Raw genomic sequence first — 27,722 nt, forward strand, 5'->3', positions numbered from 1 at the left:
AATGGCACGAGTCCCAGGACCAAGGTTGAGGTTGGGTTTGACCAACCAATACTGAGGGCTAGGTGGGCGAGTTTCACCGGGGTGTTACCCTCTTGCCATCCAGGAACTTGGGGCTTCTGTTGTCGTAGTACATATTGGGCGTTTGCTGCTGCCTTCGCGCCTCGTATGCCAATCGCTCCTCCTCGTCCAGGGAGAAGGCTTTCTTCAACCAGCCAAATGCACTGCGCTTCTTCTTCAGTCGCTTCTCTCCGCTTGCTGTCATCTGAGAATCATATGTCATGGTCGTAACCGTGCTCAGCATACTTGCGCCTCCTAAACGGGAGGGCGCATTTCTCTGGTGGGTTGGGTAGTAGCCAGACTCAGTCCCGTACGGTGACCTGGGTTGCGCACCGGCCGTGAGAGGCCTCTGTTGCAGCGGGGAATGCGGGCTTGCTTGCACCGGACGGTAGTATTGGTGGTCAGACCGGGGTGAAGGCAGCACGAGTGATTGTCCTGGCGGAGAAAGCTCGTTTGTTTGGTAACGCCCTCGCTGATCAATATCTGAGCCATAAGCAGAATCTGGAGCGTGATATTGCCGAGACGACTCTCGCGCGGTGTGTTGAAGGTCCGTGGATGGCGGCGGTATCTGGATTGACTCTGGAGGAGTTGTCTTCAACGAGACTCGTTGACGGAGTGAGCTTTTCTTCGTTGGTACTGGCACCTCTCGCTGTGGTTGATATCTGCTAAATTCGGTTGTCGTGGGCGATGGAGCGGATTCCTGTGGCTGTGGCGTGTACGTCCGTGGCTGGAGGAGGTAGAGTGGTGCATCGTCTAGAGCTGCATCCTCTTCCTCAGCACAGACAGGATCCGATACGGGACCATCGGGCGCCTCCAAGGTCAGTTTGGGCGTGGTGGAATGCGTACTTTTACTCGTGCGCGCGGTGTTGTTTGTGCGTGTGGTGCTGTGCGAATACGCTGTGCCGTGCGAGTGTGTGGTGTTGTGCGAATGCGTGGTGTTGTGCGAGTGCGTGGTGTCGTGCGAGTGCGTGGTGTTGTGCGAGTGCGTGGTGGTATGAGAGCGCGCAGTATTGTTTGAGCGTGCAGTCTTGTATGTCTTTATCGACTGTTGGTCTGGAGAAGTGGCCGGTGATGGCCCCTGAACAGGTATGTCGAAATAGACCGGGTTTGAACTTGACCGTCCTCCGGTGGAGAAAGAGCCGCTTACACTGTTGGCTCGAAGGGTTGAGCGCCTTGCGCTCCTGGAGGATGGGGGTGAGGAGGGCGGGGAGTGAAGTGAAGCTTCGTCGATTCGAGCACCCTGCAGAGGCAAGGTGAAAGGGGGGATGCTCGCCTGCACAACGGTTAGCACTGGATTGAATTCGCAAAGACATTCTAGTCTTACCCAGGTTCTCCGACTGACTTCACCGGCCTTCTTACTCATTTCTGCCACCATCTTCCCGAGCTTAATGACCAGGGCATTCAGTTCCTTCCCTTGAGCCTGCAGCTCCACAAACGCATTGTACCAGCCCTCCGTATTGCCCTTCATAGCAGCGTAAATGTCAACAACGTCTGGACGGTCCTGACGCCAACTGCCCGCGTTTTGCTGCGCCAGATATATGGCGAACTCCTTGGTGGCGGCCAGTCCTTGCTGCACGTCAACGTCGTACTGTTCGAGCTGCATGTTGGTGCGGGCCACGATATGCTCAATCTTCTCGTTTCCTTGAACAATCTCGAGTCGAAACTTGCGATCCTCCAAGAGTTTTTCGAAAACTTCGAGGTTCTCCATCGGCAAGCAAAGGTAGTCTATCCTCTCTTTCAGATCCTTGGTGGCTTGCTCAAAATCCTCCATAACCACCTCAAGGAATTCGTCCACTTCGTCGATGTGTCCCTGTAGAATGCTGACGACCTGGGCCGCGCTGTTGGCCATACCATGGAGCAGCAAGTAAACACCAAAGGATATCTGGGCCATGAGCTTCTGCAGCTCGTGTTGTTGCTGGCCGGGCCTGTACCGCCAGAGCATGTCGGACAGTTCGTCATCCCGCTCCTGGCTGATGAGTTCCTCGCGGCGGATCTTCGCATCGGCGGTTTTGAGTTTTGGCTTTTCGACAGGGTTACCATCGGCGACTTCATGCAACGACTCGGCAAAGGCGGCTTGCATTGAGGGAATGGGATGGCGAGGGACTTTTGGGTCGTCCAGTGTTGGAGATTCGTTGCTGGACCGCTGTGTACTCCGCTCTGGGATCTGTGGCACGGTTGCCGTGGTGGGGGTTCTCTGATCCTCATCGTCACTCTCGTCGACGGGGATGCGCAGATCGTCGGATGGAGACAAGAGGACAATGGGAAGATCCAACGTCAGGTCGAGGGAGTTGTTGGCCCCGAAGGACATGCGCGGGAAGCTGGTCGAGGTGGCCATGGCGAAGAGAAGCTGTATATCTCGGTACCTATGGATTGGTGGCAGTAACCATTGGTGTGCGACGCCTACCACAGCCGCTCAACAAGACGGTTCGGGTGTTGGTGTGAGTCGTGCAATGCGACAGGGCGAGGACCAAAAGTTGGGGAGAGATGTACGACCCTGTGCGACACAGGCGCTTGGAGAACCACCAGTATCACGGCCGGTCTCGCAGGTGGCGATGGTCGTGGATGGCGGTAGCTGAAAATAAAGGGCGAGGTTGCGCACAGAGAGATTGAGAGTGAGATAGGGAGAGACCCGCGTTGGAAAAATGTCGTGTTTAACAGTCGCAAATAGACATGACAGGCAGGATAGTCCCTGGTTGGCGAAGGGGAGGGGCTGAGGAAGGGGCGAGTAAGAATAGATCCGGGGTCGTCGTGGTGGTAGCGGTAAAAAGGCCGAGCGAGCAAGGAGGGAGGGGAGGACGAAGCAAGGTAAGGCCAGGCAGGGTACGGTATAGATTATAGTGCGAGGTGGAATATTAGTATTACGAATAAAAGGGTTAGGTTGGGCCGGGAAGCGAAAAGAAGAATCGGAAGGGCCAAGCGATGACCATGGACAAAGAGAGGCTCAGTCAGGCAAGAATGGCGGGGAGGGCAGGAGAGAGCATTCCAGACAAGGCTTAACCGGACCGGCAAAGGCAAAAGTGGAGGGAGGTAAAAGATGAGGCGACGGCGACGGCGAGGAGAGAAGAGAAATTGAGGCTATGTGAGCAAGACGAGGCCAGAGTCTGGTTGGAAAAGGGCCCGAGGAATAAAAGAGGGCAAAGACGGTGCCTGGCGTCGAGGAAGGATGGGATGGGATGGATGACAGGACGGGTGGCCCTGGACACCGATGCCCACCACTGAAGTGAATGAATGAATGAGTGAATGGCTCGAATGCCGGGGAGTGCACTAACGCAAGGCAAGGCAAGGCCAGGCGAGGGTGATGGAAAGGCAAGGTACCTTACGACGCTACTGCACAGTGGTGTAGTGTAGTGGATGGACTACGTGTGTACGGATACATGCGGCCAAGTACCTGGACGCCCAAGGATAGTGAGTGGTATGCAGGGCATGTCAAAGTACCGTCTGTAAGGATATCTGACCCGTTCCGGTTAGGTGTCTTGTGTCGGTCCTGGCTGTCGCCCGGGCCTCAAGATTGGCGGAGCAAAAAAGGAAGCAAGCGCTGCCGCTGCTTGATATTGACATTGGCATGGACAGTCAGTGGGTGACAGTGGCTGGACCAGTTGGATGGAGCCCCAACTGTCGGAATGAACTGAACTGACACCTGCGGCCGCCGCTGGGACTGTGGGGGGGAAAGGATTGTCCAGTCGCGTAGCTGGGTTGGCGGCTTGTAAAAACGAGCTCCTCCTCCTTGCTTTCCTCACCTCATGGCCTCACTCATCGCCCCTCGCCCGCCCTTGGTAAATTGTTCAGTCCGCCTTCACTGCAAAACCCGTCCCCCTTCCCCCCTCTGCTGCCGACTTGCTATCCTCTCTCCCGCAACCGAACGGGAACCTTGGCGATCCATCTCAAATTCTCGAGCGGTCCTTTCCCTCGTCTCTCCCGGCTTCAATTTACTTAGTCATTCAACCCAATCAATCAGGCCATCCAATTGGCCCCCCTCGTGCTCCTGGCCGTCGCATCGCTCATTAATTAGGAGGCGCCTCATGTCCCCCAGTCAGAGGAAGACAGGTAGGCCCCAGCAGCACCCGCCCGTCCCCCCTTGAAAGTTGAATCGTTCCCCTTGGACCCCTGTCGCCATTCCTCCTTTCCGTCTTAGCGTCCTTTCCCTCCTCGAACCCCTGGACAAAACGGGGAAGGGCATGGCAAAAGGAAAAGGGCCCAGAACCACCCGAGGCTCGCTCAGCTCCAGGGAACCCTCCCCACCCCCCCTCGGCCAGGAACCGCCCACTCTGAACGCACTCCACGACCTGGGACCTGGGTGTAGTGTATCGTCTGCGCGCTGCCCGCTCGGGCTCAGGGGAAGGCCCCAATGCCATTGTGCCCCGGTCGCCCAATCACTCAGTCCCCCTCCAATGCCTCCACCCCCCTTCCGGCGAGGAGCGGTCTCCGGCCATCGATCTTTAGGCTTCTGGCACGCAGTTCGGCGTGGCAGAGATTCTAGTGTACGTACGTACCGAACCGACGCAGAGCATTCGTGTACTGAGTGAGGATGTGGGTGCTTCGAGTACGTACACACCACGCCACTGAACTGACTGACTCTGTCGTTGAGCGCCGTTTGGCAAAATCTTCACCCACTTTCCTTCCCGGCCCTACCTTACGCAGTACACATCTGCCCAGAACCGGGATGATGCACTCGACGGTGACACTGCTGCCGTTGCTGCACCGAGGGGATGCCCGTGGCCACGTCCTGCGTGCTCTTGCAGCAGTCCCTTCAATGTATATGTACTGGCCTTCAAGTATCTCGCCGTGCTGTGTACTCCCTCTTCTTTGGCGGGCCGACGACCTACACTACACCACACTACACTACACAAACCCGCACTAGAAGCACGGAATACGCGGGCGCTGGCGCTTTTCCCCACTAGCTGCCTTCTTGACTTTTGCATCTCCTGGGAAGAAACCAGCAGCAATCAAGTGGCGCCCAGCGTCACGTCCACCACGAGAAACAAATCGGGCGCCATTGACGCAGTCATTGCGACTTACAGCCCTTGGATATGCACGCTAGAGCAAGCGGCCAGATGGTCGTCAGCCACCTGCGACAGCAGAACGCACCCGGCCCAACATTTGGCCTGCCACTTTGTATTGCTCTGTTGTTTTCACAGTCCGCATCGCATCGCCCACCCCACGGAAGGGGAGATAAGGTACCTTGCCTTAGGGCCATGGGACTAGACTATTCACTTTGTGCAGCAAAGGAGTCTCCATCAGGACTGGATCCCTGCTGATGACAGACACGGTCTCATTTTCCAATGCCTCGCCCAACTTCCTCTCATGGATGGATGGATGGATGGATGGATACGGATACTTTGGGGAATACGGAGCACACCTCGTCGTCACCTTCCCTTCAACCCATTCCAGAAATCTTTTTCCGGCCTGCCAATTAATAGATTCCTTCTCCCATATTATACTAGGTTGGAAAGGCGAGAGGGGCATACCATTGGGTAATAACTTACGAAATCCTCTCTCTTTGAACGGATTGCCGTTGCTGGTCCCATCGGCGTTCCATTTGGGGCGTCCAAACAGTAAATGAGATGATAATGTCACTACGTACTGCAGCCTCCATCCCCGAATCTACCTCTTTCGTTGGCCATGCCAGGGTCTGGCAAGAAGCCCTGGTGTTTGTTTGCTTCGCCTGCTTGTCGCCCAGGCCAGGCCAATGCCACTCACCCACCACAGTTCATCGGCTGCTGACAGCTCGAGCATCGGCGTCCATGCAGAGGTAAAACTTTGTACAACGAGAGTCGCTAGCGTGATGAGGGCCGTCGACATGGTCGAGAAATATCGATTCGTCTTGTGAATCACTGCTATCGATCAAAATCTTGTTTGTCGTCAGTCATCAGTCATTGCCTGTCAATCAACGGCAGCACGAGTCGCGGAGCGGCGTGTGCTGCGGCGACCTTTCAACTATTTACGGTATACCTGTCATTCCACCCATTGCTCTGTCTTTGGCGTGTAAGCTTCCGACCTGTGCTCGGCCGCACGGCCTCCTGATGCTTGGAGCAGTGAAGCTACTCCTGACTCTCAAACCGCCGACTGTGTTGCGCAACAATGCTCACCGTCTCTTGGTCGCTGCTTGACAGAAGGTTGCATCGACAGCTCGCATCTCCGGCCTCATTTACATCTGCGGACATAGGCTCGCTGTCCCGATCGATCGGCCTCGTCTCCCGCCAACGGAGCCCGCTTATTCCCCATGGCCATCCCCTGGCCCCTGGATACCTTCTGTATTGATCGGATGGGATGTTCGGCCCCGTTCGCAATGGCCATTTTGGGCCCTTGGTTCAATTTTCCCCAGTCGTTGACCGCTGTTCAAAATTGGTTACGACACCCTTGACATGGCTGGAACAGGGGAGATGAGAAGAGACGAGGAACAAAAAAGACGAGATGAACGAGTGAGCCTCATCGGGTTCGTTCAAGTCTCCCGGGTGCTGACCGCAAGTCGAGTCTGTGCGTACCACCACTTCAGTTCTGCTTGCGAGGACGGAAGTCATTCAGCGTCTCATGGTTACAACCAAAAAGCAGAAAACCTTCGACCGTTAGGTCCAGCCATGATTCCCAGTCCTAACTACTTGTTCCCCTTCATGCCTGGGTTTGGTAACCACGGCTCAGCGGCCGCTGCTAGACTGCCCGTTGTGGCCTGGTTCGAGTTCCGTTGGAATCCCGTTAGAATTCAATAAATGGCCCAAAACGGCACGCTGACGATTTTTTGCTGGTCCAATGACCTGGTCAAGTCAGATTACGGCATCCCATCAGGTGGCTCATACGACTGTTTTTGGCAATATATGATATTTCCACTGACGATATATTGGTTTTTTTGAACATTGCCAACCCACCTCGGGACATCTGCAATACGACACCAAGGCCTAAACGAGCACTTGGGAGGAAGACAGGGGAGAGGGGGAGCCTTCTCACTCGAGATGACGGGCATGACGATGCGATGGGCCACAGTCTGCAGGGCTTGGGTGGAACTTGCACGATGCAGCTTCCGTGTTACCGTCGCCAAGGGGGTCATTTATGACACAGTCACCACAGTGTGTGGCTCCAGTCGCATGGAGTTGTTGTCCTCCTTTCAGGTCCCGCGGCAATCCTCCACCGGGCATCGGCTCGATGTGGCTCCCCAGGGGGGGTCGGAGAGTGGCGGCCGCATTTGCACCGCGCTTCTCCGTCCCAACGCAAGCGCGGAAATGACGGGCGTCCAAGATTCAGCCGTCTCAACATCGGACAAGCGCGCCTGGCTCACATAGGTGCAAGGCCTGTCCCGGTTGCGATCCCGCCGTCCAAGTGGTTCCCTTGTGGCACTCTCGGCCCTGGAATACCTCTTGATCGACGACCGGTTCGTCTGGGGATCGATCTACAATCTGCTTGCCAAAGTTGTGAATTCCTTTGCATGAGTCTCACCCCGCAACCATGCACGCCCTTCACCATGGTGATGGATGGCAAAGGCGTGACTAGCTGCACCATAGACATAGGAAGACGCGCCATCTTCAAGCCACGAAGCCCCACGAACTTCAGCCCCGGAACCTTGGGCGCCCTATTAGGGTCAGCGGATGGGTGATTCTGCAGTCGCATCTTTGCTTCGCTGATGAGAGCGCTTCTCGACATCAGACGTCTTTTCTGGCAATGTGTTGTCCCAGATCGGAGATGCCACGTGTGGCACATTCCTTTTCTTATTACAGGGCGTCAGCGCCAACAGCATAGCCTTTGGCTTACGGTATTTCCACAACATATTTAGAATACTGTTCAGGTTCGCGCACATCCCCTATTATAGTCTTACCTGATGCAGCCGAGTGGATTTCTTGCCAGATGGAAGTCTACATGGAAGAAAAGCAGGCCGTATCCTCCTCTTCTCTGAAGCTTTTCGGATCGGGTTGAATTTTTCAGAACCCCATCGTCCGTCCCCCTTTTGCTCCCGTCAGCATCGTACTTTCCCCCCACATCATCTCCGGCTAACTGCAGCAACGGTCAACACCCTCATTCTGGACCAGGTTCCTGGCCCCGCAAAGCGGAAAGCGCTGCCAAAAAAAGAGGCTGCTTCTCCTCCCCTCGGCATCAGCCACATCGTCTGGGGCGGCCACTCTTTAGTATCCGCATTCGTCGGCTCAAGGCACGCTTCACTTGCCCATCACAACATTACACTCGAGTTCGATCGGCGTTGGACAGGTACGCCAACCAGCTTCGACAGACGGCAACAGCATCTGGGAAATACCCAGGGACCCTTACAGTAGACTGCGTAGACGAAACGGATAGAGAGGCGCCATTGTGTTCGTTTCCACGACACCATTTGGCACGCGACTTCGAATCCATAACCATTGCTACTGGGGCCGGGTCACCCTGGCATCGACGTAATTGCGCTTCTCACCCAACGGAACACACCCCTGCGGACCAACGACCCGCGCCGAGCGCCAAGGTCCACGTTCAAAACTCGTCTTGGGTCTTGAAGCGCCCACCCGCTTTCCGATTCAACTCCAAAACTTTGACATCGTGAAGGAAACGCCGTTGTTGCGACTTGTCAGCGGGTGACCCCAGGCAGAACACAATGTTCGCTGCCTTCCTTTTCGGCAAGGATCTCTGGGATCCGTCCCACCGCTTCGAGACTTCGTGGCTCCTCTCTCCCTACCTTTTGGCAATTTTTCGCGGACTGATTGTAAGTCTTGCCCCTTTTGTGGCATTCATTGTCATCCTCCTGCATGTCTCGGAGTGCCGTTACTCCTGCTCTGCTACCCATTGCGCGCGTACCTCCACCGAAACTGTCTCGGCGAAGTGGAACTAACATCCATCTGTCAATAGAGTCTTTACATCTTTGTCACCCGCCTCTTCATCATTGGTTGGACATGCTCTCGTGCCGAGTATGGCGGGTGCGAGGCGGTCCGCGATAGCTTCTCCTACTTCACCGTCCTCACCTACTGGGGCTTGGCTTTCTACTTCCTCATCTCGGCCATCCACACCTTCACCTACGCGCGCTCGGGCACTCCCTTGCTCGACCGGTTCCCGCGACCTCTGCAGGCCCTGCACGCCTTCTACTACACCACCGTTATCACCTACCCCTTCATCGTGACGATTGTATACTGGGCCATCATCAAAACGGGCCCGTGGTATCCCGAACAGTTCAACGCCTGGAGTAACATCTCCCAGCATGGCCTCAACTCGGTGTTCGCCCTCTTCGAGATTGTGATCCCGCGCACCAGCGCCGCCCAGCTCGAATGGGTGCACATGCTTTGGGTCATTATCGTCCTGGCCCTCTATCTCGCGCTCGCATACGTGACGTACTACACCAAGAACTTCTATCCGTACAGCTTCTTGGACATCAAAGCGAATGGCAGCGGCAAGGTGGCGGCCTACATTATTGGCATTGCCATCGCTGGCATCATCTTCTATCTCATTGCGAAGGGCCTGATCTGGTTGAGAGAGTGGGTGACGGAGAAGAAGCTGGGCATGGACGGCAAGTTTGCGCAGCAGCGCTTCGGCCAATACGATACCGAGTTGGGCACGATCAATTCCAAGCACTGAGGCCTGTCGGCGTTTGTGTTTGTGTGTGAGAGAGCCGCATCTCCCCCGGTCGACGACGTACGCTGCTATGGGCATGTATAAAAGGAGGAGTCAGGATAAGGGTTGGAAGCGGGCGCTGAATTGTTATTATACCCCGAAGAACGGTATGGTGTCACTGTCATATTCTACATCACGGCTTAAGAGGCGCAAGGGAGGGTGCATCAAGTAGTAGTACAGCACATAAGCTGTGTGGTATGGTAATACAAGTAATGCAAACAAATATATAACTATATAATACACATCGCTGTAACGTCCCTCGGAACTGCATTATTGCGGAGACTAGCACTTCAGCGAGATGCCTCTTCTCATCTCGGCCTCCCTGAATTCGAACATGACCTGAATGCCTACAAAGAGGGAGAAACAAGCAGTCAGGAAGAACATCACACCTGCGACTAGAGTAAGCTTCCCTGGATGCGGTAAACATTGCCGGCGCGCACTTACCTGACCAGTCGTGCAGAATACCGTGGAGAATATTCTGCAAGCCGTCCAGCCCGACGGCAAAGCCGACGAGGTTGGCGGTCATCATCATGAGGACGTTGGCGATGGCCCCGAGGCCGCAGAGCAGACGGTACGCCGTCGGCCTGCTCTCCCACTTCCTCGCCGGGAAGAGGAGGTGCGCGAGGACCTCGGGCAGGAGGAAGAGCACGATGAGCCAGCCCCAGATAAGCAGGCGCAGACGAATGTCGTGCCAGAGGGCGACAAAAGTAAAAACCAGCAGGTACGTGGCAACGGAGCGGACCGTGGTTGACCACGAGCGGAAGTTTGCGCCGCCTAGCGGGATGTAGATGTAGCGGATGAGCCAGCGGTTGAAGGAGCGGTGCCAGGCCTTCCAGAAGGATTTGGGGGACCAGTTGTTGGAAACGCAGCGGAGCATGTTCTCCGGGGCATCGACGCCGTCGATGAGGGACCAGAGACGGAAGAGGCGCCAGGGGAGGAGGAGCTTGAGCCAGATGATGTGGAGGTTGAAGAAGGAGAGCAGAGAGAGCTGGGCGGGGGTGTAGATGGACCAATCGGGCCCCGCGCGGGAGATGGCACAGATGTAGTCGTAGTGAAGGATTACCTCCATGGCGAGCAGGACCAGGGCGAAGCGAATAGCGTAGCGGAGAGTGCGCGGTGTCTCGATGGATGCGGACGGGTGGCGAAGCTGGGAGATGAAGTCGTTGTAGGTCATAATGGGGCCGACGAGGTATAGGGGCGCGTAGATTGCGTAGGCGAGGTAGTTGCGGAAGGAGTAGTCTTGAGGGGCAGCGGAGATGGTCAGGCGGTCTCGCTCGGAAAGATTGGCGGGGTCAAGTTGCTTCTTCTTGGGAATATTAGTGCTGATGGAGGGGGGAAGCGGAAGACGGGTTTGTTGGACATACCTCTAGGGGGCTTCCGCTGCGTTGGTCGAGACTGAAGTAGTAGTCCAAGTTGAAACTGATGAGGCGCAGAACGGTGATGTTGAAGAGAATCTCCCAGCGCGACAGCAGGCCGCCGTGCTGATCGAGCCAAACACCCCATTGTACGAGAAAGGGGTCGCCATCAAGGACGCTCTTTACCTCGGGCGGCGGAGTGATGTGGCGCGCGATGGCAGCGAACTTGTAGCCCTGGGACAACTCGTTGGCGAAGAGCATGCATACGTTGAACACCCAGGTCGCGACGGGGATGTAGCGCCGCGGCAGCTTCGTGGCGATCTGGTAGTTGATATGGAGGATCGCGAGGATCTTCAAGGCGGAAAAGCCGTGCAGGGCGGCCAGGAAGATGTAGGCGAAGCGGTAATCGAAGGAGGCGCGCTGCTCGAGACGGGCGTCGCCCTGTTCGGTCGCAGACCTTTTGTGCAGGTCCGTGGGAACGGGAAAGATTATGTTCCAGAGCTTGCGCAGGAGGGGGTGGAAAATTAGGAGGAGGGCCATGTACGGGAGGTTTTGTCGGAATGTGTGGTATTGAGAATCGGAGACATCCTATGGGCAAGTTCTATGTAAGTAGACTGTCGTGTCGTGGGCTTGGTGCTCCCGACGGAAGTGTGACTTACAATCTTGCGACCCGGGATCCAGCCATCAGATAGGAAACGCTTGTAGTTATGGTACCGGGGATCCGAGGCTGGAGGCATTGTGCATCAGCAGAGGTCCAATATTCCAACGTTTTGCCCAAGGGCCACGCACGTCTTGACACATCATAAGCAATCCAAAACATGTACGGCACGAGGAAGCTGAGGAAGATGATGTAGAAGGAGAACTCCGGGGTTTTCCATTTCGATGGCTGCGCCTTGCTGCGGATCTTGTTCTGCGGCTCCTGACTCTGCGCGGGATCGGTGCGTGCCTCGACAACGGTCCTGTAAGGAACCGAAGAGGAGTTCGTGAAGCGTGTGTCGAGGTTGTCGAGGTCGTAGATGCTCCTCAGGAATTTGAGGAGGGCAGCCATGGCGGGCTGTGGCGAGCTTCGAGAGCTGGCACGTCAGAGAAGAAAAGACAAGGCAACAAATGGTGGCTCTAGCTCATTGTTGTTGAGGTTTCAAGAAGTAGCTCTTCGGTGCTGTCGCAAGGGCGAATTTGACAGCCCCGGGCAATTCGAGGGGTTCGGTAAGTCGAAGGGTGCGAAGTGGGAGATTGAGGGAGGTCTCGTGTCTCGCGGGTTCGCATTTCCGTCCCATGTGTCCAGACGGGTTATTTTTGTGACGCAAGCTGCTACGCTAAGCTTAGACAAGGTATTCTGTACCCGCGTAAACGGCTAGCTGCACTGCCCGCAAAGCCGGGGCATTTTTTTCTAGAGCAACCCAATTGGCGGGGATTGATCGGCAAACCCCCTTTTTTGGCACTGGGGGGGTTCAGGGTCGCCTCCATCAAAAGACGCCTTGGTACCTGCTTCAAGAGGGTCTGGCCAATGGCGGCGGACTAATGCAAATCAAGAAGCAACAATCCAACGACGTAGCTTTTGCATCTATCAAGAACTTGTCTCTCACCCCTGGCCAGCCACCAGCTGTCTGTCTCTTAACAGAGGTGCTTCGTCAAGAGGCGGGGGTGACCGGCGCAGAATCATCCCTCCGACTGTCCCGTTAGCACCTTCGTGCTCGTCGGCTCCGTCCTCCGATGTGGGGCCGACCAGAAGCCCGGATGTCACCGGGCAAGCATGCTTGAGCAGCTTGACATTGATTCCCTACCACAGCTGGTCATACCGATTGAAAACCCCAGGGTCCCGTTAACTGTATCATGAGGATGTCGGCGGACTGTAGTCCTCGGCGACACGTAATTGAATAGATGTGACGGCGGAGAGGGCGCAATTTATATTGTTCGGGATGAAGGCCAGGTCTTCAACCATCTGGCAAGGGAAGCTTGAAGCCGGTGTGTATTTCCTGTTCTAGTCGTAATCTCCTTACATAATGCAGTAGTTAAGCGTACTTTGTTCATATATACCTCCTGCTTCCTAGACTCGCCACAGATACAGGTAAGGCCCTCCAATTACCACTCATTGGTAGTCATGTCGGCGTGGTTGAGCCAGCAACTGGCTGATATATATTAGCCTTGTAATGCTTCGCAAACCACTCCTTTTAAGGTATTTTGTCTACAATATCACTGGCACCGAGTATTATCGCAAATACAGGGACCAGTGGACAAATACGTCAGGGGCTCCGGGGGGAGTCTGGGATGTGGCTAGCACAAGCTCTGTCCGTTACCAAGAACCATGAAGGGATGTATTATGCCAACTTTCGCTTTAACTTCGGCTCCTAATTCTCTCTTTTTCCACTAAGTACAGTATTCTTTCCATATTGAATCGGGACCCGTGCTTGAAACAATGGGCTGCACCTAGCTAGATAGAGTAAAACCACTTTGTTGTGGGTGCCGCAACGAGCATACCCAACCAGTCAGGACTGTTGTTTCATATTTCGTTCGGTTGATGCGTTGGGGCATGCATGGCACTCAAGGATGGACCATTCAATCATTGATTGTGAATGTCCCATGATAGCTAGAACCTTGGCCATCCACCTGGGACATGGGATGTAATATGAACGAGACGCGGAAATCTCAAAGGCCTTCTAGTGATTACCCAGGATAAGCCTCTCAGTTTGAATACGCTGTTTCTTAAGCATGTCTATACGACGGTGGGGACAGTTCCCAGTTGAGCTTCGAGCCCCTGAAGTCAAGCATTGCAAGCGATGCATAATGACTTCATACTCACTACACGACGATAGAACCAGGCCCACGCGAATTGTTCCTATGATATTTAAGAGAAACAGAAATGCATGAGATTAAGACTGTATTTTGTGGCTCTTGTTTTTCGGTGCCAGTGACTCGAGCTGCTGTCGGCAATGGAAAGGGATAACTGATATGGGAGAGCTGTGCACAGAAACGGCAGGGTGCCAAGATGGTATGCGAGAAAGTCGAAGATTTAGACGAATACGGATCCTCTTATGAGAACGATGCATGGTATGATATTTGCTTGAGTGATATGTACTCGGGCCCGAAGGCTTTCATGTGTAATATATACGGGTTTTATGTACAGTAAGCTTATTTATGGGGTTATATGTGCAAGAAGTTTTCGAAAATGGTAAATTGCAAAACAAGGGCGCAAATCATCTCTCTCGGCCGTCACGGTATTACGCCCTTGGTCCCCTTAAGGCAGGAGCTCAATAGCGTCGAAGCTGACACCAGGGCTCAGGAACTTGACGCCGGAGCTGCCGCTGATGATGTTGATGGTAAGAATCTGCCACTCGCTCGTGCTCTGAATCCAGGCGGTCTGGGGCACGGTGTAGGTCAACTTTACGTTGTTTCCACGGTAAGTACCGACAGTCAACGAGCGGGTGCTGGCCTGAGTGGTGGCGGCGGGCAAGGCGGAAGACCACTGGTTGACTGTGATGGCGGGGCGGCCGCCGATGTACGCCTCCGTGATACCGATGCGAACCGTGTGAGCGGTCTTGAGCTGCTCGGCGGTGAGCTTGAAGTAGATGAGGTAGCCGCTGTTGACCTCCTACAAACGGGAGCGTTAGCACACAGCCTAGATGGAGATATAGGGGGTGAGTTAGATAGCAGGACCGTCCCTTACCTTCCACATGTAGCCGGGGAATCTGTTGGCAGAATGCGTGCCAACAATGAAGTTGCCGGCATTCCAGGTTGAGATACGGCTATCCGAGGGGTGCATGTAGGTGAGCTTCATCGGGGTGTCCTCGAAGTTGAGGAATCCCCGGGGCGTGCCATCCCATTCTCCGATGCGCCAGATGGTAGTATCGTCCTGGGGGTCCACGCAGGTGATTGTGTTGACAGCGGTGCCGGCGCCAGCCTTGATGGTAACGGAGGAAGTGGCAACCTCAAGCTCCTCCTTGTAGACAGTCAGGGTGTAGGTGCCGGGGATGATCTTAGTGATGGACCAGGCGCCCCCGGCGCCAGCAGTGCCCCAGTACTGCGCGGCAGAGTTGGAGAGACCGACGACGTAGGTCTTGCCAGACTTCATGTTGGAGAGACCAACACCGGAAGCGTAGCCACGGCCAGAAGCAGGAACCCATCCGTCCAACTAGGCATGATGTTAGCAAATGATGTTTACAGAGTAAGACCAAAAAAAGGGGATATACATACACCCTTGTCGTCGAACCAGGACCAGTCTGCCTTGCGAGCGAAGAGGTTGCTGTCAGGATCTCCGCCGGCAGTGAAAGAGAGTACAGAGGGGCCCTGGAGACCGGTACGCATGGGATCGGTGTGACCCATGTTGTAGTAGTAGATGTCGTACAAATCCTCACCCGTGGGATCACTAATACGACGTTAGCAGATGGTTCCTCTTAACGTATAGCAAGAGGGGTGGGGGTACGAACGCTCTGCGAACCAGGGAACGGAAGAACTGTCGGTCACTGCGGTTAGCCTAGACCCTTCTGAATGCTGTTGGCTGCTGCTTACGGGACCGCCAGAAGCCTTCTCGTGGTTGCTTCTAATCATGAACAAGCCGACACCCGTCTTCTTGCGGCCGACATAGTCATCTGGAAAGGATTAGTATATTCTAATAGGGACTTAGTGGTTGAGAATTATTACAGTCAATAGTCCTGCTAGTTGTTAGTTATGTTCTTATAAGAGAGAAGACTAATCAAAGACATACCGGCCGTAGTTGGAGCCTTGGTAGTGTTTGCTCTTGGTCAGACCAGCGCTGTTGACGTTGATGTCCTGGGCCTCAATGATACTGCTACCGCCATCGTAGAAGTCCCTGTAGCCTGTTAGTTGTCCGTTACAGTGCGATTGTGAAGAGTGGCCACTTACGACTCAGTTGATGCGTGAGAGAAGAGGCCGCCCTTGATGCGAACAATGTAGCGCATGGCTGAGATTGAGTTGTCTGCCTTGTTTGTGAAAAGATAGACATTGTTGTTTCCGTAACGGATAAAGATCCAGTGCTTGAGGGTCTGTCGTTTTGTTGTGGTGTTAGTAGAAGACGTTTTGCATTATGGGTAAGATAAGGGGGGGAGTACGCACGCCGTGGACAACTGAGACCTTGATCACGTTGGTGTAGCTCGCGATGCTAACGGTGCTCGTGCCAAGACCGCTCTCGACGTGAGTGTTCTTGCCACCCCAGCCGTTGTACTCGACGCCCTTGTAGTTAAGCGACGAGATGTCACCGCAGCACTTGGTTACTTTGATTACCAGGTCGGAACCGGAGTCGATAACATATTCAGAGCCGTTATCAGTCCAACCGAAGGCCGCGAAGACGACCGACGGCAGGAGGAAAAGCGAGCAGAGGAGAGAAAACAGCAACATTGTTGCCCGTGTCGTTTGTCTGAGGTCCCAGGGAAGTAGAAACCGCAGCAGCAGTGCGGTCTTGGGTGTAAAGGAGCGACGAAGGGACGAAGGGAACGACAGCGTGCAGATCCTTTCTCGAGAAGGCGGGAAGCAGGAAACTGTTCCATTATATTGGCATCAAAGGCCCTGGCGCCCTCCTTCGTCCGCTCCGCCCTGCCAAGATCAAGGCTCAAAAGCCGTGGGCGAAGCGGCCGACAACGTGATTGGAAACCCCTTAAGCTTGATCACTTGATGGGACGTCTATGGTGGAATAGATTGAGGGTTGCGGTGCAAGCGGAGCGGGAGCGTGCTCAAGCTGCCCTTGTCATTCATGGGTTTTCGGCGGCAGTGGCCCTACCGGGCGTTTCGTCCGTCACCCTGGTCCCACCCGTCATATCCGGAGGCCGGACTGGAATCCCTGTGTTGAAAGAATGTCTTTCAGCCCATTTCCTCTCCCCCCTTTTTGTATCTTCGGTAATCCAAACATGACGTTCAAAGGAGTGAATCGTGGAACAATAATGCCCGAGTCATGGGGGTAGAAAGCGCCCACGGGTTGGTGGAATTCTGTGCGAACCTCGGACCCGACCAACCCAAGCCTGCGGAGTAATTCATTCTCGGGGTGCTACAGTAGTTGACTCGCTCGAGGTAACATCCAGTATATTGCTTATTGACGACAAGGTCTTTCGTGGACCATCCCGCGACATCCCTTGACTTGACGGATACTACATTACTACGGTCGAGGTCTCGGTTTGGCTGCCGACGAGCCCGTGGCTGAGCGTCACATTCACGAGGTGTTCAAAAGTCATGACCACTCCGCCAACATGCGTCTGTCCCCTGTCGGCACGCGGCATCCAGCAATATGCCGAACATCTTTGTATTCGTGTAGCCCAGCGCCAGGAAAAAACCGTCGGTCGAGTGCCGGGACAACTGTCTACTCCACCGAGTATCGTGCAAGCCGCTTGCTCCACTGTGGTTTTTGCGAGGACCCGGATGAATGGAACCTAGATGTGGGTGGGCTATCGGGGCTGCATGTGGCTGCGCCGACAAAATCTTTCTAGTTTCCAAAATTCTAACGAGCTTTCCGCAGAGAAAGTTAGCCAGGCCGTGAATTCGGTATGAGATGGGCCCACTTACCCTTGTGCGAAGGAGGCCGTGTGGTGTGGCCCTCCAGCCATAAGAAAACCGCCATGTCTCTCCCAGGGTCCAACTTCGACATTCTTGTGCCATGCCCCCTCAGGCACAGGTCTCCAACACTTTCCTCGTCTTCGTATCGGTCCAGCAGGGTTTGCGCAAGCCATCCAACTCTCTGAGCATTGCTCCTGCCATGAGAAGAAGTCCGACTGGATCTGACGCCCCATTGATGACAGTCACCGCGTCTGCACAAATCGACTTTTGAACAGAGGGCAGCCTGTTTATGACAAGGGTTGCAATCAATTGCGCCATGGTAGTCATCATTTCATCTTCGACTTCCATCAATCGCGAGACGACTCTTTTATCGACGTACCAAGGTATGCATGCAGCCTCCTCAAACAGGCAAAGTCGGCGTTTCAGACCGCGAACCCCAGCTCTAGGAAGCACCTAAGCCCCCCTCAGTGCCAAGGGGATTGATTGCAACTCATCGTCATGGCCACGATAAAAGATGTTTGTTCCATTAACAGAGAAGACCATCGGTTCAAGCAACAAAACTCCGTAGTGCAAATGTTGACTGGTCGTTGGAAGTTGAATTTGAAGTAAAATGAAAGAGCCCCACGTCCTTGACAAAATTGATTCTCGGATTCCCAATTGAGGGGGATGGGGGTTTCTTGTTCCTAATCGGGAGGGTCGCGAGATGATTATTGGAAAGAGCCCAGGGCGGACGATGGCTCAAGCGCCTTCCGTCTGGTCATCTCAGGCCCTTGCTTTCATCGGCTCCGCCGGCTCCGCGCCTCCGCCGACCATCATTCGGGTTCGAACTTAGCAGTTATCTGTGTAAATGTTTTCTCTGGCCGCTTCTTTCGTGTAAGTTCCTCGGCTTTGTGGTGGTCTATTTCAAAGAAAGAGTTGTCTGTATGCATTTCTATTGATCGGTAATTTGTTGGGCGAAATAACCCCCCCATCCCCAACGATAAGAATTGGCTGCTCTCTGCTTAAATAATTCCCAGTAGACTACACATCACCCAGGCCATGCCCTACCATATTGTAAACTTGACACTTGCATGATGACAAGATGAACACGCTTTAAATCAACGTCACATCGATATCCAAGAAAGAAAAACACTCGAAAAACATGGGTTTGCAATGAAAACAGAATCGATGCTAAAGGCTGCTTCGTTTAAACTTAGCTGATCGTGTTCAATCTGTGAACAATGATCATGGTCCATCACCGGCACAAGATAGGCATTTGCTCCCACCGTGTCTCCCTCTCGAGAATACTCACGCTGTGGTAAACGCCATATGAGACAATTAAAGTCCAACAATAACATATACTCACGAAGAAGTAATGCCAATTGTATATTTCCCCTTGGTTCAACCGCCAAGGGATACCGTGCTAAAAATCTTCGTTCATGAAATCGTGAAATTTGTACATGCCTAGTACACAGAAGATACAACTCGCCTATCCATCAATCGGGCACCTATATTCCCTGGCATGGCTCTCGAGCCTGCGGCTCTCTTTTTCAACATCCGGTCGCGACTGGTAAGCGTCCAGACAGCTCTGATGGTAGATGTGTCTGCAAGCCAGCACAACCAACGGTCCCAGCGGCTGCTCTTTGGGCTTTGCGATTGCATCGCTCTGGCCATCGGTACCCTCTTCTGGCGCTGTCTCATCTCCCTCATCGTGAGGCTCCGGTACTACGGGCGCAGCCCTGCCTTTTCCTTTCGAGTCGAATGTGGTCTGAGATACGTCGCTCGAGCCTCCAGCTTTGCCCTTCCCCCGCTCATCTCCTTCTGTAATATGGGCTTTTCTCTCGGCTTTCTGCTGCTCGTCGTGTGTCTGCTTCTCCTCCCAGGCCTCGAAAACATTGCCCGAAACTCCAGGGCCCCAGATCCGGCGACCGCAAGCTTCGCATGCCGATCCCCTGGGCCGCCAACCACGCTGGCGAAGGTCCACTGCTTGCTTGACATTGACGAACAGACTTCGTTCAAGCAGTCGGTTCGATAGCCGTAGTATCGACTCTTCATAGGCATATGCCGAAAAGATGGAGGCCAGTACGGACCGAAGATCCGCAAGGTTTGGGGAAGAGGCCGCAGCGCGGGTAAGGAAAGCTCGCAGGATGCGAAGAAATGATAGGTTGCTTCCAGCATTGGAAAGAAGTCGGCCGCCAGCCTGGGCTCCTGCAGGGCTGGATGTCGTCGTAAGGAGGGCTGTAAAGGTGTGCTGCACTAGAGACCTGAGCAGAGTCAAGAGCTTCTCCTTGTCAAGTTCGTCCAGTACATCGAGGGTCTCATCATCAGATAGAGTGCCGTTCTGATTGCTGCCCAAAGAGTCAATGGTAGAGGAAAGCTGCCGTGTGGTCTGAACCGCCGCGTCAATCAAACTGAGCCACAGTTCTTCATCCGGCGATAACGTCTCAGTTGTTGAAGACTTTGATTTGCGTTGGACGCCGTTCGCTTTTCTCGACGATTTGGTTTGACCTTGACAAAGCCAGATGCCTACGTGGACATACTTCTGCAACGCCCGCAGGGTTTCCTCGGCCCCTGACTGCAGACCGCCCGAGCTCTTGGATCGTGCACCCGCCAAAACGCCTTGCAAAGCCGACTCGAGAGTGCCAAGGTGCTTGACAAGTCTGTCCATAGCATCCTTGACCTGCCCCTCGCGAGCCATCAGAACAACAGCGGCATCGATAACACCGGTCTCTTCCATAGCAGGAAGTAAGACATCAAGCCTGAGATTGACAGACTGAACCAACCCAATGTAGTCGGATACATGAGACGGGTCATACCTGCACATAAGCTGTACGTAGCGTTCGATAAGAACCCGATCTGGGTTCGTCGGGGATTCTCCATCTCGCTTTTCAGGCTCGAGCAGGGTTCTCAGATAAAAGAACTGCAAACCCGGTGCATCTTCAGCAGAATCCAGGACATGTTGATGAATGTCTACAGACTGTGCGGCCAGCGCTTTTGCCGCTTCGGGAGGGTTGGTCTCAAGGAGGGCCTTTGCGTTATTCTTGATGGCTTCAAGGACTTCTTGAACCTGTCGACGATTTAGACCACTGTGTGGCCGTAGGCAATCCCCGATGCATTCAAAGACGGCGTCCCGGTCATCGGGGTCCTCGAAATAAGTCTGGACAAGCTTGCCATACTGTTTGTCAACCTTGTATTGCCTCTTCAGAATCCGATAGAACCCGGCATTCTTGAACATCGGAATTAGCATACCGACGTCCGGCGGCTGGTATATTGATAAGAGGTATTCGGCACTGAGTTGTGCGTCTTCGGCGAGGTCATCACCAGGGTAGTTGCATAGCCCCGCCAAGACCTTTGTAAGGGTCGAGCCAGGAAAAAGCAAATATTGGGGGAATTTGGGAAGATTGCGGGCGATGAACATGTCGAGGTAGATCGTGTCTTCTGCAGCAAAGTCCGACGGGTTCATGATCTCTAGAAGTATAGAAACAATGTATTGGCGATCAACTGTGCGACCGAAGATTTGCTCTTCAGGCACGTCGCCTCTGATACCACCGTTAACCTGCTTGTCAGGCGAATCGTTCAAGAACGAGTCTTCAAATGCCTCGTTCACAGCGCTAAGGAAACTCGGCGCATCAAACTTCAGAATCAGTCTGAGATACGGGAAGGACGGTTCGGTGTGTTGATCAGGTCGTGTGAGAAAGCGTCGGTTACTACCCTTGGGCCATGTGACGCTATTTCCGGAGAACAGAAACCAGTATATTTCAGCTTTAGCTTTCGAGGCAACTGCATCATCCATGACCTCGCCGGTAGGATATACTCTGCCTGTCAAAGTGTAGGAGAGGTAGGGAAACATCTTCAGAGCGTTCACGCCATATATCTCGTCTTCCATGTTTCCGGAAGACATGTAATCGCCGTTGCTCATGAGAGGGACAAGCAGGGTGAGCAAGTCGATCAATGGCGTGATATAATCGTCCAATGCTTGGTTCCACACATATATCAGCGCATCGTAAAGACTGTGCTGCTTGCACAGAAGCGTGATCTGGTCCAGATCCAGAGTCATGGTGTCCATGTGAACAATTATCTCCTCGAGGCGACTCTCCCACCCTTTGGTAACGTAGTAGGTCACTGTAGCCTTGACGACGGCTGGGGGTACGACGGTAATGCTCTTCTCGAGAATGTAGGGCTCCATAGTTTCGAAGAAAATGCCTTCGACGCCGGCGTCCTCGTACCACTCGTACATCTCGTCAAAGAGGAAGTCAAGGTCACCGACGCTGTGGCAGGCAGTGAAACAGATCTCTGCCAATTCTCGCAGATGGCTGTCGTCGGCAGCTGTCCTATCTTTCTGCCGCTGAGTGAAAGCGTACTTGAGCGACGCTCTCATAATCTCCATGAGCTTGTCGCGAACCATCGAGTGCCGCAATTCAGTATCTTCAGGCAAGCCGATAGTAAGCTTGTCAGCATCGCCGGTGTAGTACGAAGTGCCAAGCTGGATAGCGCCAACGTAGTCACCGTTCTCCATGAGAGCAATGATGCGGTCAGCCCAGTTCGACAAGGATCCTATCGAGACATCGTTGAACCCGAGCAGAAAGATCTTGCCCTTGTATGTCTTGAAACTCATGTAGAAGGCGTCGGCTACAACGCCATGCATAGAAGTGTCCTCTTCATCCAGCTGCTCTACCAAATTGTGCAATTGTTTCGAAAAGACGTCAGCATGGTATATGAATTTGTTGATGAGGTCGAACCCTTCCGTCATGCGCATAGTTCGGTCCTCGAGAACGATTAGGCGCTGTGTGATGGTCAAGACAGTGAGTACAGAGCGACTAAGCCACTGAACCGCGACGATGGCCTCTTCACACTTCCATCTACTCCGCGCCTTAAACTTGAGAGTCGGAGGTTTGTCCTTGTTCTCGGCCGGTATTTCGTCAACATCAAGAACAGTGAGGACGTTGGACCAGCAGTACACCAATTTGACTTTGGATATGTCGCTGCCTGTGACAGGATCCGGAACCTTCAGCTTGACAGCGGGGAACCACGCTAAACAGCCGGTCATTGCGCTGTGGTGAGCCACGTCCTTCGGCCTAGCAGATTTGTGCTGAGTCTGAGCTACGGGGGTCGTGGATACGATGACCAACAGGTACGGTGTGAGCATGGCCGTAAGACCCATGGTGTCAGTCGCTCTCTCAGTGTTGCCGAGGGGCAGGGAATTGAAAGCCAGAACTGTACTAGGCTTGAGTGACTTGCCGGTCGGAGGTGCAGTATTCGGGTACCTTCCAAGAATTCTCGTGGTTTTTACGGTCCGGCCAAGAGACCCCGTTCCTCTCGTTGCCAGGTGCGAGAATGCCATGCCACGATCATCTGCGGACACGAGCGCAGTATGTCTCGTCCCGAGGAACCCAAGGTGGGTAACTGCAACTCCGGGAAGGTGTCCATCCGCGGTCCTGTTCTGTAGCTGCGTTTGATCCAAGTGCGGTATGTGTAAGAAAGGTCTTGATGCCCGGTTCGTCTCCCAAGTGAATATGCTTCCGTTGGCATGGCCGCCAGCAATGGTGGTGTGGTCTGCCGAGATAGCAATCGCCGTGATGGCACCGGACTCGACAGCCTTGGTTCCGGGTCCAATAATGGTTTTCAAGACCTGGTTGTAATCAAACATTAGTATTATACCCTTGCTGGTCCCCAGCACAATCGAAGCGGAGACAGCAATGCAGGTTGGTGCGCCGAAGTTGCGCTTGCCAGCCTCTGAGAAGGCCTGGCCGTTGAGTTTCTTCAACCTCGTCCACCGTACAACCTCCCATGGCGGAGAGGGGGTTTCGGTATCGTCGCGGTCCAACAGGCCTGAGCTGAGGGATGCGGAACGGCTGTGGCCAGAGAGGAAGGCGGGGGAGGAAGATCGCGGGCTGTGGATAAAGCTGGCGGAGGAGATGCGGGACTGGAAGCGGCGGTCGAAGGGTCGGAATGAGGGTGTGGGACTGCTGAGGCCAGGTCTGGAAGCCATGGATGGAAGAACACTGCTGCTTGGGGAAGAGATCACGGAGCCCTGGGTCCAAGGTCAGCCGGTGCATGCTGGCTAGAGTTGAGAGCGATACTTGCCTGGACAGAGGGGGAATCATCGGGGACCGACATCAAGGAATCAATCGGGCTCCCTGCCCGCCTGGGAACCGCATCCACCGAGCCTTCCTCGGAGGCATCGTCGGCTTGTCCACGCAGAATCTCGCGGTATCGGTTCGAGACCGCGCCATTCTCGATCGCTGGTGATGTGCCGGAAGCTTGGGCATCATCGTCCAGAAGGCCGACGATGCCGTCTTCCTCCCTCTCAGCTTTCACCGTCTCGTTGTCACTGGAGGCTGGTATGTCCGCGGAGGACCGGTCGTCTTGATCGTGCATTGTGTCTCCAGGTCCATCATCTCTCTCCGTCGAAGGTAGGGTCATCAATGGCAGTTCATCAGGCACATGGCTCGTGGTCGCAGCCAGGTCAGAATGTTCGTTTTGGTTCGGAAGCTTGATAGGCGCTTGCGGAAGGGAGGCTCTGTGGGAAGGCTAGTTCAATCCGAACACAAGCTGAAGATAACAAAAAACTATGGAAGAGATGAATATCCCTTTCCAATGCAACTTGTGGTGTTGAGGCTCCTATCAGACAAAGGCGAGCTGCAACATCAGTAGCCGTTTAGTTGTGTTCTGCAAGAGCGCATTACGCAGCTTGGACGCACCAGCCCACACCAACACAGGGCAGGCAGCTTCCAGTTCCAGGTTCCAGGTTCCGGCCACAGAGCTCCAGTACGGACCGGGGTTTCTCCGGCGGGCCGCAACCTGATCGTCGCAAACATAATAGTACATGCCTACATGCTTAGTGGGCCTCGAAACTTACATCACAGGTTCTCGCTTTATAACTGCATCCAGGCCCCACGCGCGCGCGTCGCGAACAGCTCTCACCCACGTACCGGGACCAGACCCAGAATATCCTGACTCTATTCCACCAAATCTTGCTTAGAGAAACAGGCGTTCACTATGTCTTCAATTGGCCCTCAACTCCCGCCACATCTTTCAAAGAGAAAGCGCACTCCGGATGACGAAGGCGCAGATTCACCACCCATAAAGCAATCGCGCAACACCGATGAGATTGATCTCGAAGACGAATCCGATGACGGAAGTTATGGCCCAAGCGCTCCCAGCGCAGCAGCAGCAGCCGCGAAGCCCACGCCATCAAACCCCTCCATCGGCCCTACATTACCTCCCTCAAACCCACCAAACACCAACGAGATTCCCCTCGATGACTCCGACTCGGAAGACGGCTACGGGCCCTCTGTCACCCGCGCCGCAGCATCACCAGAAGCTCCCAAATCCAAAGCCCCAATAGGCCCAACCCTCCCACCAAAACAGCCCATAGGCCCCGCCCGGCCGCCAGCAGGCCACCATGACGACGGCAACTCCTCCTCGGACTCCGATGACGACTACGGCCCCGCCCTCCCCTCATCAACAACATCCGCCCAACGAGCCCAAGCCGCCGCCGCAACAGCAGCGGCACAAGCCTCCACTGGTCCTACAGCGCCGCAGCGCGACGACTGGATGCTTGCGCCGCCAACACAATCAGGCTACCGCGAACGCGACCCCACACAGCTCAAGAGTCGCAAGTTCGCGAGCAGTAAGTCGTCTGCTGCCGCCGGCGGTGGCGGAGGGGGCATCAGCAGCATCTGGACCGAGACCCCGGAACAGAAACGCAAGCGTCTCGAGGACGCGGTGCTCGGTCGTGGAGACCAGACTGCGGCGGCGGATCAGCAGAAGCCGCGCCGTACAAAAGAGGAGGAGGAGCGCGATAGACGAATCAGCGAAAACATTGCAAGCTCCCGTGGCCGGAGCATGTACGAGGAGCATCAGAAGAGCAAGAAGAGCGGCGCAAAGCCTGAAAAGGACGAAGAGGAGGAAGATGACCCTAGCCAGAGGGCATTCGACAGAGAAAAGGACATGTCGTTGGGAGGCAAGATCGGGACAGCGCAGCGGAGGGAACTGCTCAACAGAGCCAAAGACTTTGGTGGTCGTTTTCAGAAGGGGTCGTATCTATGATACCCATTTGTTAGATATGAACTCATAATTTCATCCTCCCGTGTATTAGAACAAGCAATTTCTCACTTCAATTTCGACCGCATTGGCCCCAAGGTTCATTTCACGTTTGAACGGTGAGATAGTAGTTGTTTGAACGTTGTCAATTGTCATTATTCCGTGACGAGTGATGCCTATGTCGCCGCAACTCCGCCGCTCCCCTTGTAATTCCAGAGAAACCAAACCAAGCCCTGCCACCTGTACGGCGATGCAAATCCACCTCTGCCGCATCGTAGCAAAGCCCTCAACCGTCCCCTTTTGTTCCGTGTGGCCTCTTCCTCCTCCAGACGAGTCATATGTAAGTGTGGGTATGAAAAGCGGCATCGTGTTGCCTGTATAGATGCAGTCAACATCGCAGGTCTATGCTGAGATCTGCAAATTGGTCTCTGGGTATGATGTACACGAGTAGAGCGCAACAATAAAAGATCGCAATCGCCGAAAAGGCGATAGAGTCAAAAAAAGTTTCGGTCACCGCGCCTCCGTCGTGGTGGTGACTGGAGCCTGTGTAGTCTGCGCACCAGCCTCAAGCTGGGACGGAGTAACGTTGGCCCCAGAGGCTCCCGGGCTCTCCGTCTGTGCCTGGGCGGCACCGCGTCGGAGAGGGTTACGGAAAGCGGGCATTCTGATATTCGAAAGAAGGCCGCGAGACTCCTGGTTCTCTGCAACAGGCGGCGATGCTTGCGATGTGTTCTGGTTTGCGGCAGATGCAGCCTGCTGGCGGGCGCGGCGGCGGCGGTTGGACTGGCTATCACCAGGGCGGTTACTTCTGCTCCGTCCTCCTCCAAGGTTCAGGCGTCCGCCGCTAAGGCTGTACCAAGCAGTTGGCGGGGCGTTGGGCATATTTGTGCGAGATGCCGTTCGGCCCATGTCACCAGCTGCGTTGGGGTCACCATCACCCGGAGTCGGGCGCGGCTTGGGTGTGTAGTAATCAGCCTTGCAGAGTGGGCAGCAGGCTCTACGGCTGGTAAGCCAGGGGTCGACGCAGACAGCATGGAACGCATGGCCGCAAGTAAGTCCACGGATATCATCGTCGTCCTCCAGCGTATCGATGCAGATGGCACAGGTATCACCGCTTGTAGCCATCAACTCGGGCGGCAGGGCGGCGTTAATATGTTCGTCATCTTCATCATCATCCTCACTGTGAACGCGCTGGAGAGCAGTCGCAGAAGTCGGAGAGGATTGCGTTACGTCGGCGTTGGCAGGCGTTGTAGAGGTGTCACCTTCCTTCTTCGCCGCATTCTCGGTCGGCTTCTCGGATGTGATCGCCTTGTCAGTACTGGTGGCGGGGCGATCATCGGTGGACTCGCGTTCCTTCGAGGGCAAGTCGGGAACAATTCCGTCGACAGAGCGGACACTGTTTGCTCGACTTGGCGGAGCAGAGACGCCTCCAGCAGTGGGTAGGCCTTCACGCGCGCGTTGGGAAACCCAGGCCTTGTACTTCATCATGGGGAATTTGTCGTTGACCTCATCCATCGTCATCAGCTTCTTCTCGCGGCGACGGCGATGCGGGCGAGGCATGTTCTCCAGGTTAATGGGCTCGCCATCCTCGTTGAGACGCATGGCTCTGTTACGAGCGTTGTAACGGAAGCAGTACTTCACGCCAACGATGATCCTGAGAAAAATGTTAGATACTTGATGAGACTCATGCCAGGGGTTGAATGGCAGGTTAAGCTGACCATAGGTTGGTGAAGACCACTCCGAAGCCGAGGGCAACGAAGAAGAGCAACGGGGAGCTCGTGGAGCCACCACCACCACCACCATTACCTCCGCCTCCGCCTCCATTGTTCGAGTTGGTGGGAGATGGATTGTCGGTAGTCGATGTAGTCGGAGATGCAGTTTCGCTAGCAGTCGCCACGGATGCGGTGGTAGCAGCAGGCAGAGATGACGACTCGGAGACCTGCCGCACGACGAAGCGGGAGACCTCGACCAAGACCTGGTTGATGACAGCCATTGTGACGGGTTATTTGGTGGACCAAGTCGTCAAACGGATCCAACGCCGACGGTGGGTGATGTCGAGGAGTAAATCACGGTCGGAAGAGAGGCGAGATCATGGAGGAGTTATTTGCGTGTTGCCGGGAGGCAGGTGCCTTTCCTTGGACCTAGGAGGGCCGAAAACAGCGTCTCTCGACGGAAATGGTCGACCTGAACCCCCGTTCGCATGCGGTCTGCAATCGA

The 27,722-nt window shown here is 54.6% G+C and overlaps 7 protein-coding genes across 7 annotated transcripts; 2 read left to right on the forward strand and 5 right to left on the reverse strand.

The window, feature by feature from the left end:
* Positions 1–73: 73 nt before the first annotated feature.
* On the reverse strand, positions 74–2,392 carry EsH8_VII_000749 (uncharacterized protein; the record flags this gene model as incomplete). Its single annotated transcript, XM_083270882.1, has 2 exons — positions 74–1,330; positions 1,382–2,392. The coding sequence occupies 2 exons, from the start codon at positions 2,390–2,392 to the stop codon at positions 74–76; spliced, it is 2,268 nt and encodes a 755-aa protein (XP_083128439.1).
* A 6,228-nt stretch (positions 2,393–8,620) lies between these two features.
* EsH8_VII_000750 (uncharacterized protein) lies at positions 8,621–9,591 on the forward strand (the record flags this gene model as incomplete). The annotated part of the gene is made up of 2 exons (XM_083270883.1): positions 8,621–8,728; positions 8,872–9,591. 2 exons carry the CDS (start codon positions 8,621–8,623, stop codon positions 9,589–9,591), a joined length of 828 nt encoding a protein of 275 aa, XP_083128440.1.
* Positions 9,592–9,909: 318 nt separating this feature from the next.
* On the reverse strand, positions 9,910–12,030 carry EsH8_VII_000751 (MBOAT, membrane-bound O-acyltransferase family-domain-containing protein; the record flags this gene model as incomplete). Its single annotated transcript, XM_083270884.1, has 5 exons — positions 9,910–10,016; positions 10,072–10,933; positions 10,992–11,570; positions 11,642–11,709; positions 11,772–12,030. The coding sequence occupies 5 exons, from the start codon at positions 12,028–12,030 to the stop codon at positions 9,910–9,912; spliced, it is 1,875 nt and encodes a 624-aa protein (XP_083128441.1).
* A 2,187-nt stretch (positions 12,031–14,217) lies between these two features.
* EsH8_VII_000752 (uncharacterized protein) lies at positions 14,218–16,334 on the reverse strand (the record flags this gene model as incomplete). Its single annotated transcript, XM_083270885.1, has 9 exons — positions 14,218–14,571; positions 14,647–15,111; positions 15,174–15,345; positions 15,407–15,432; positions 15,489–15,568; positions 15,621–15,631; positions 15,685–15,789; positions 15,843–15,982; positions 16,053–16,334. The coding sequence occupies 9 exons, from the start codon at positions 16,332–16,334 to the stop codon at positions 14,218–14,220; spliced, it is 1,635 nt and encodes a 544-aa protein (XP_083128442.1).
* A 2,614-nt stretch (positions 16,335–18,948) lies between these two features.
* Positions 18,949–23,837, reverse strand: EsH8_VII_000753 (CORVET complex membrane-binding subunit VPS8; the record flags this gene model as incomplete). Its single annotated transcript, XM_083270886.1, has 2 exons — positions 18,949–23,490; positions 23,544–23,837. 2 exons carry the CDS (start codon positions 23,835–23,837, stop codon positions 18,949–18,951), a joined length of 4,836 nt encoding a protein of 1,611 aa, XP_083128443.1.
* A 621-nt stretch (positions 23,838–24,458) lies between these two features.
* Positions 24,459–25,511, forward strand: EsH8_VII_000754 (GPALPP motifs-containing protein 1; the record flags this gene model as incomplete). Its single annotated transcript, XM_083270887.1, has 1 exon — positions 24,459–25,511. One exon carries the CDS (start codon positions 24,459–24,461, stop codon positions 25,509–25,511), a length of 1,053 nt encoding a protein of 350 aa, XP_083128444.1.
* Positions 25,512–26,015: 504 nt separating this feature from the next.
* On the reverse strand, positions 26,016–27,498 carry EsH8_VII_000755 (E3 ubiquitin-protein ligase RNF103; the record flags this gene model as incomplete). The annotated part of the gene is made up of 2 exons (XM_083270888.1): positions 26,016–27,159; positions 27,224–27,498. The coding sequence occupies 2 exons, from the start codon at positions 27,496–27,498 to the stop codon at positions 26,016–26,018; spliced, it is 1,419 nt and encodes a 472-aa protein (XP_083128445.1).
* Between the last annotated feature and the right edge of the window lie 224 nt (positions 27,499–27,722).

This window comes from Colletotrichum jinshuiense, chromosome 7 (assembly GCF_051148585.1).
Source record: "Colletotrichum jinshuiense chromosome 7, complete sequence".
Taxonomy (NCBI): domain Eukaryota; kingdom Fungi; phylum Ascomycota; class Sordariomycetes; order Glomerellales; family Glomerellaceae; genus Colletotrichum; species Colletotrichum jinshuiense.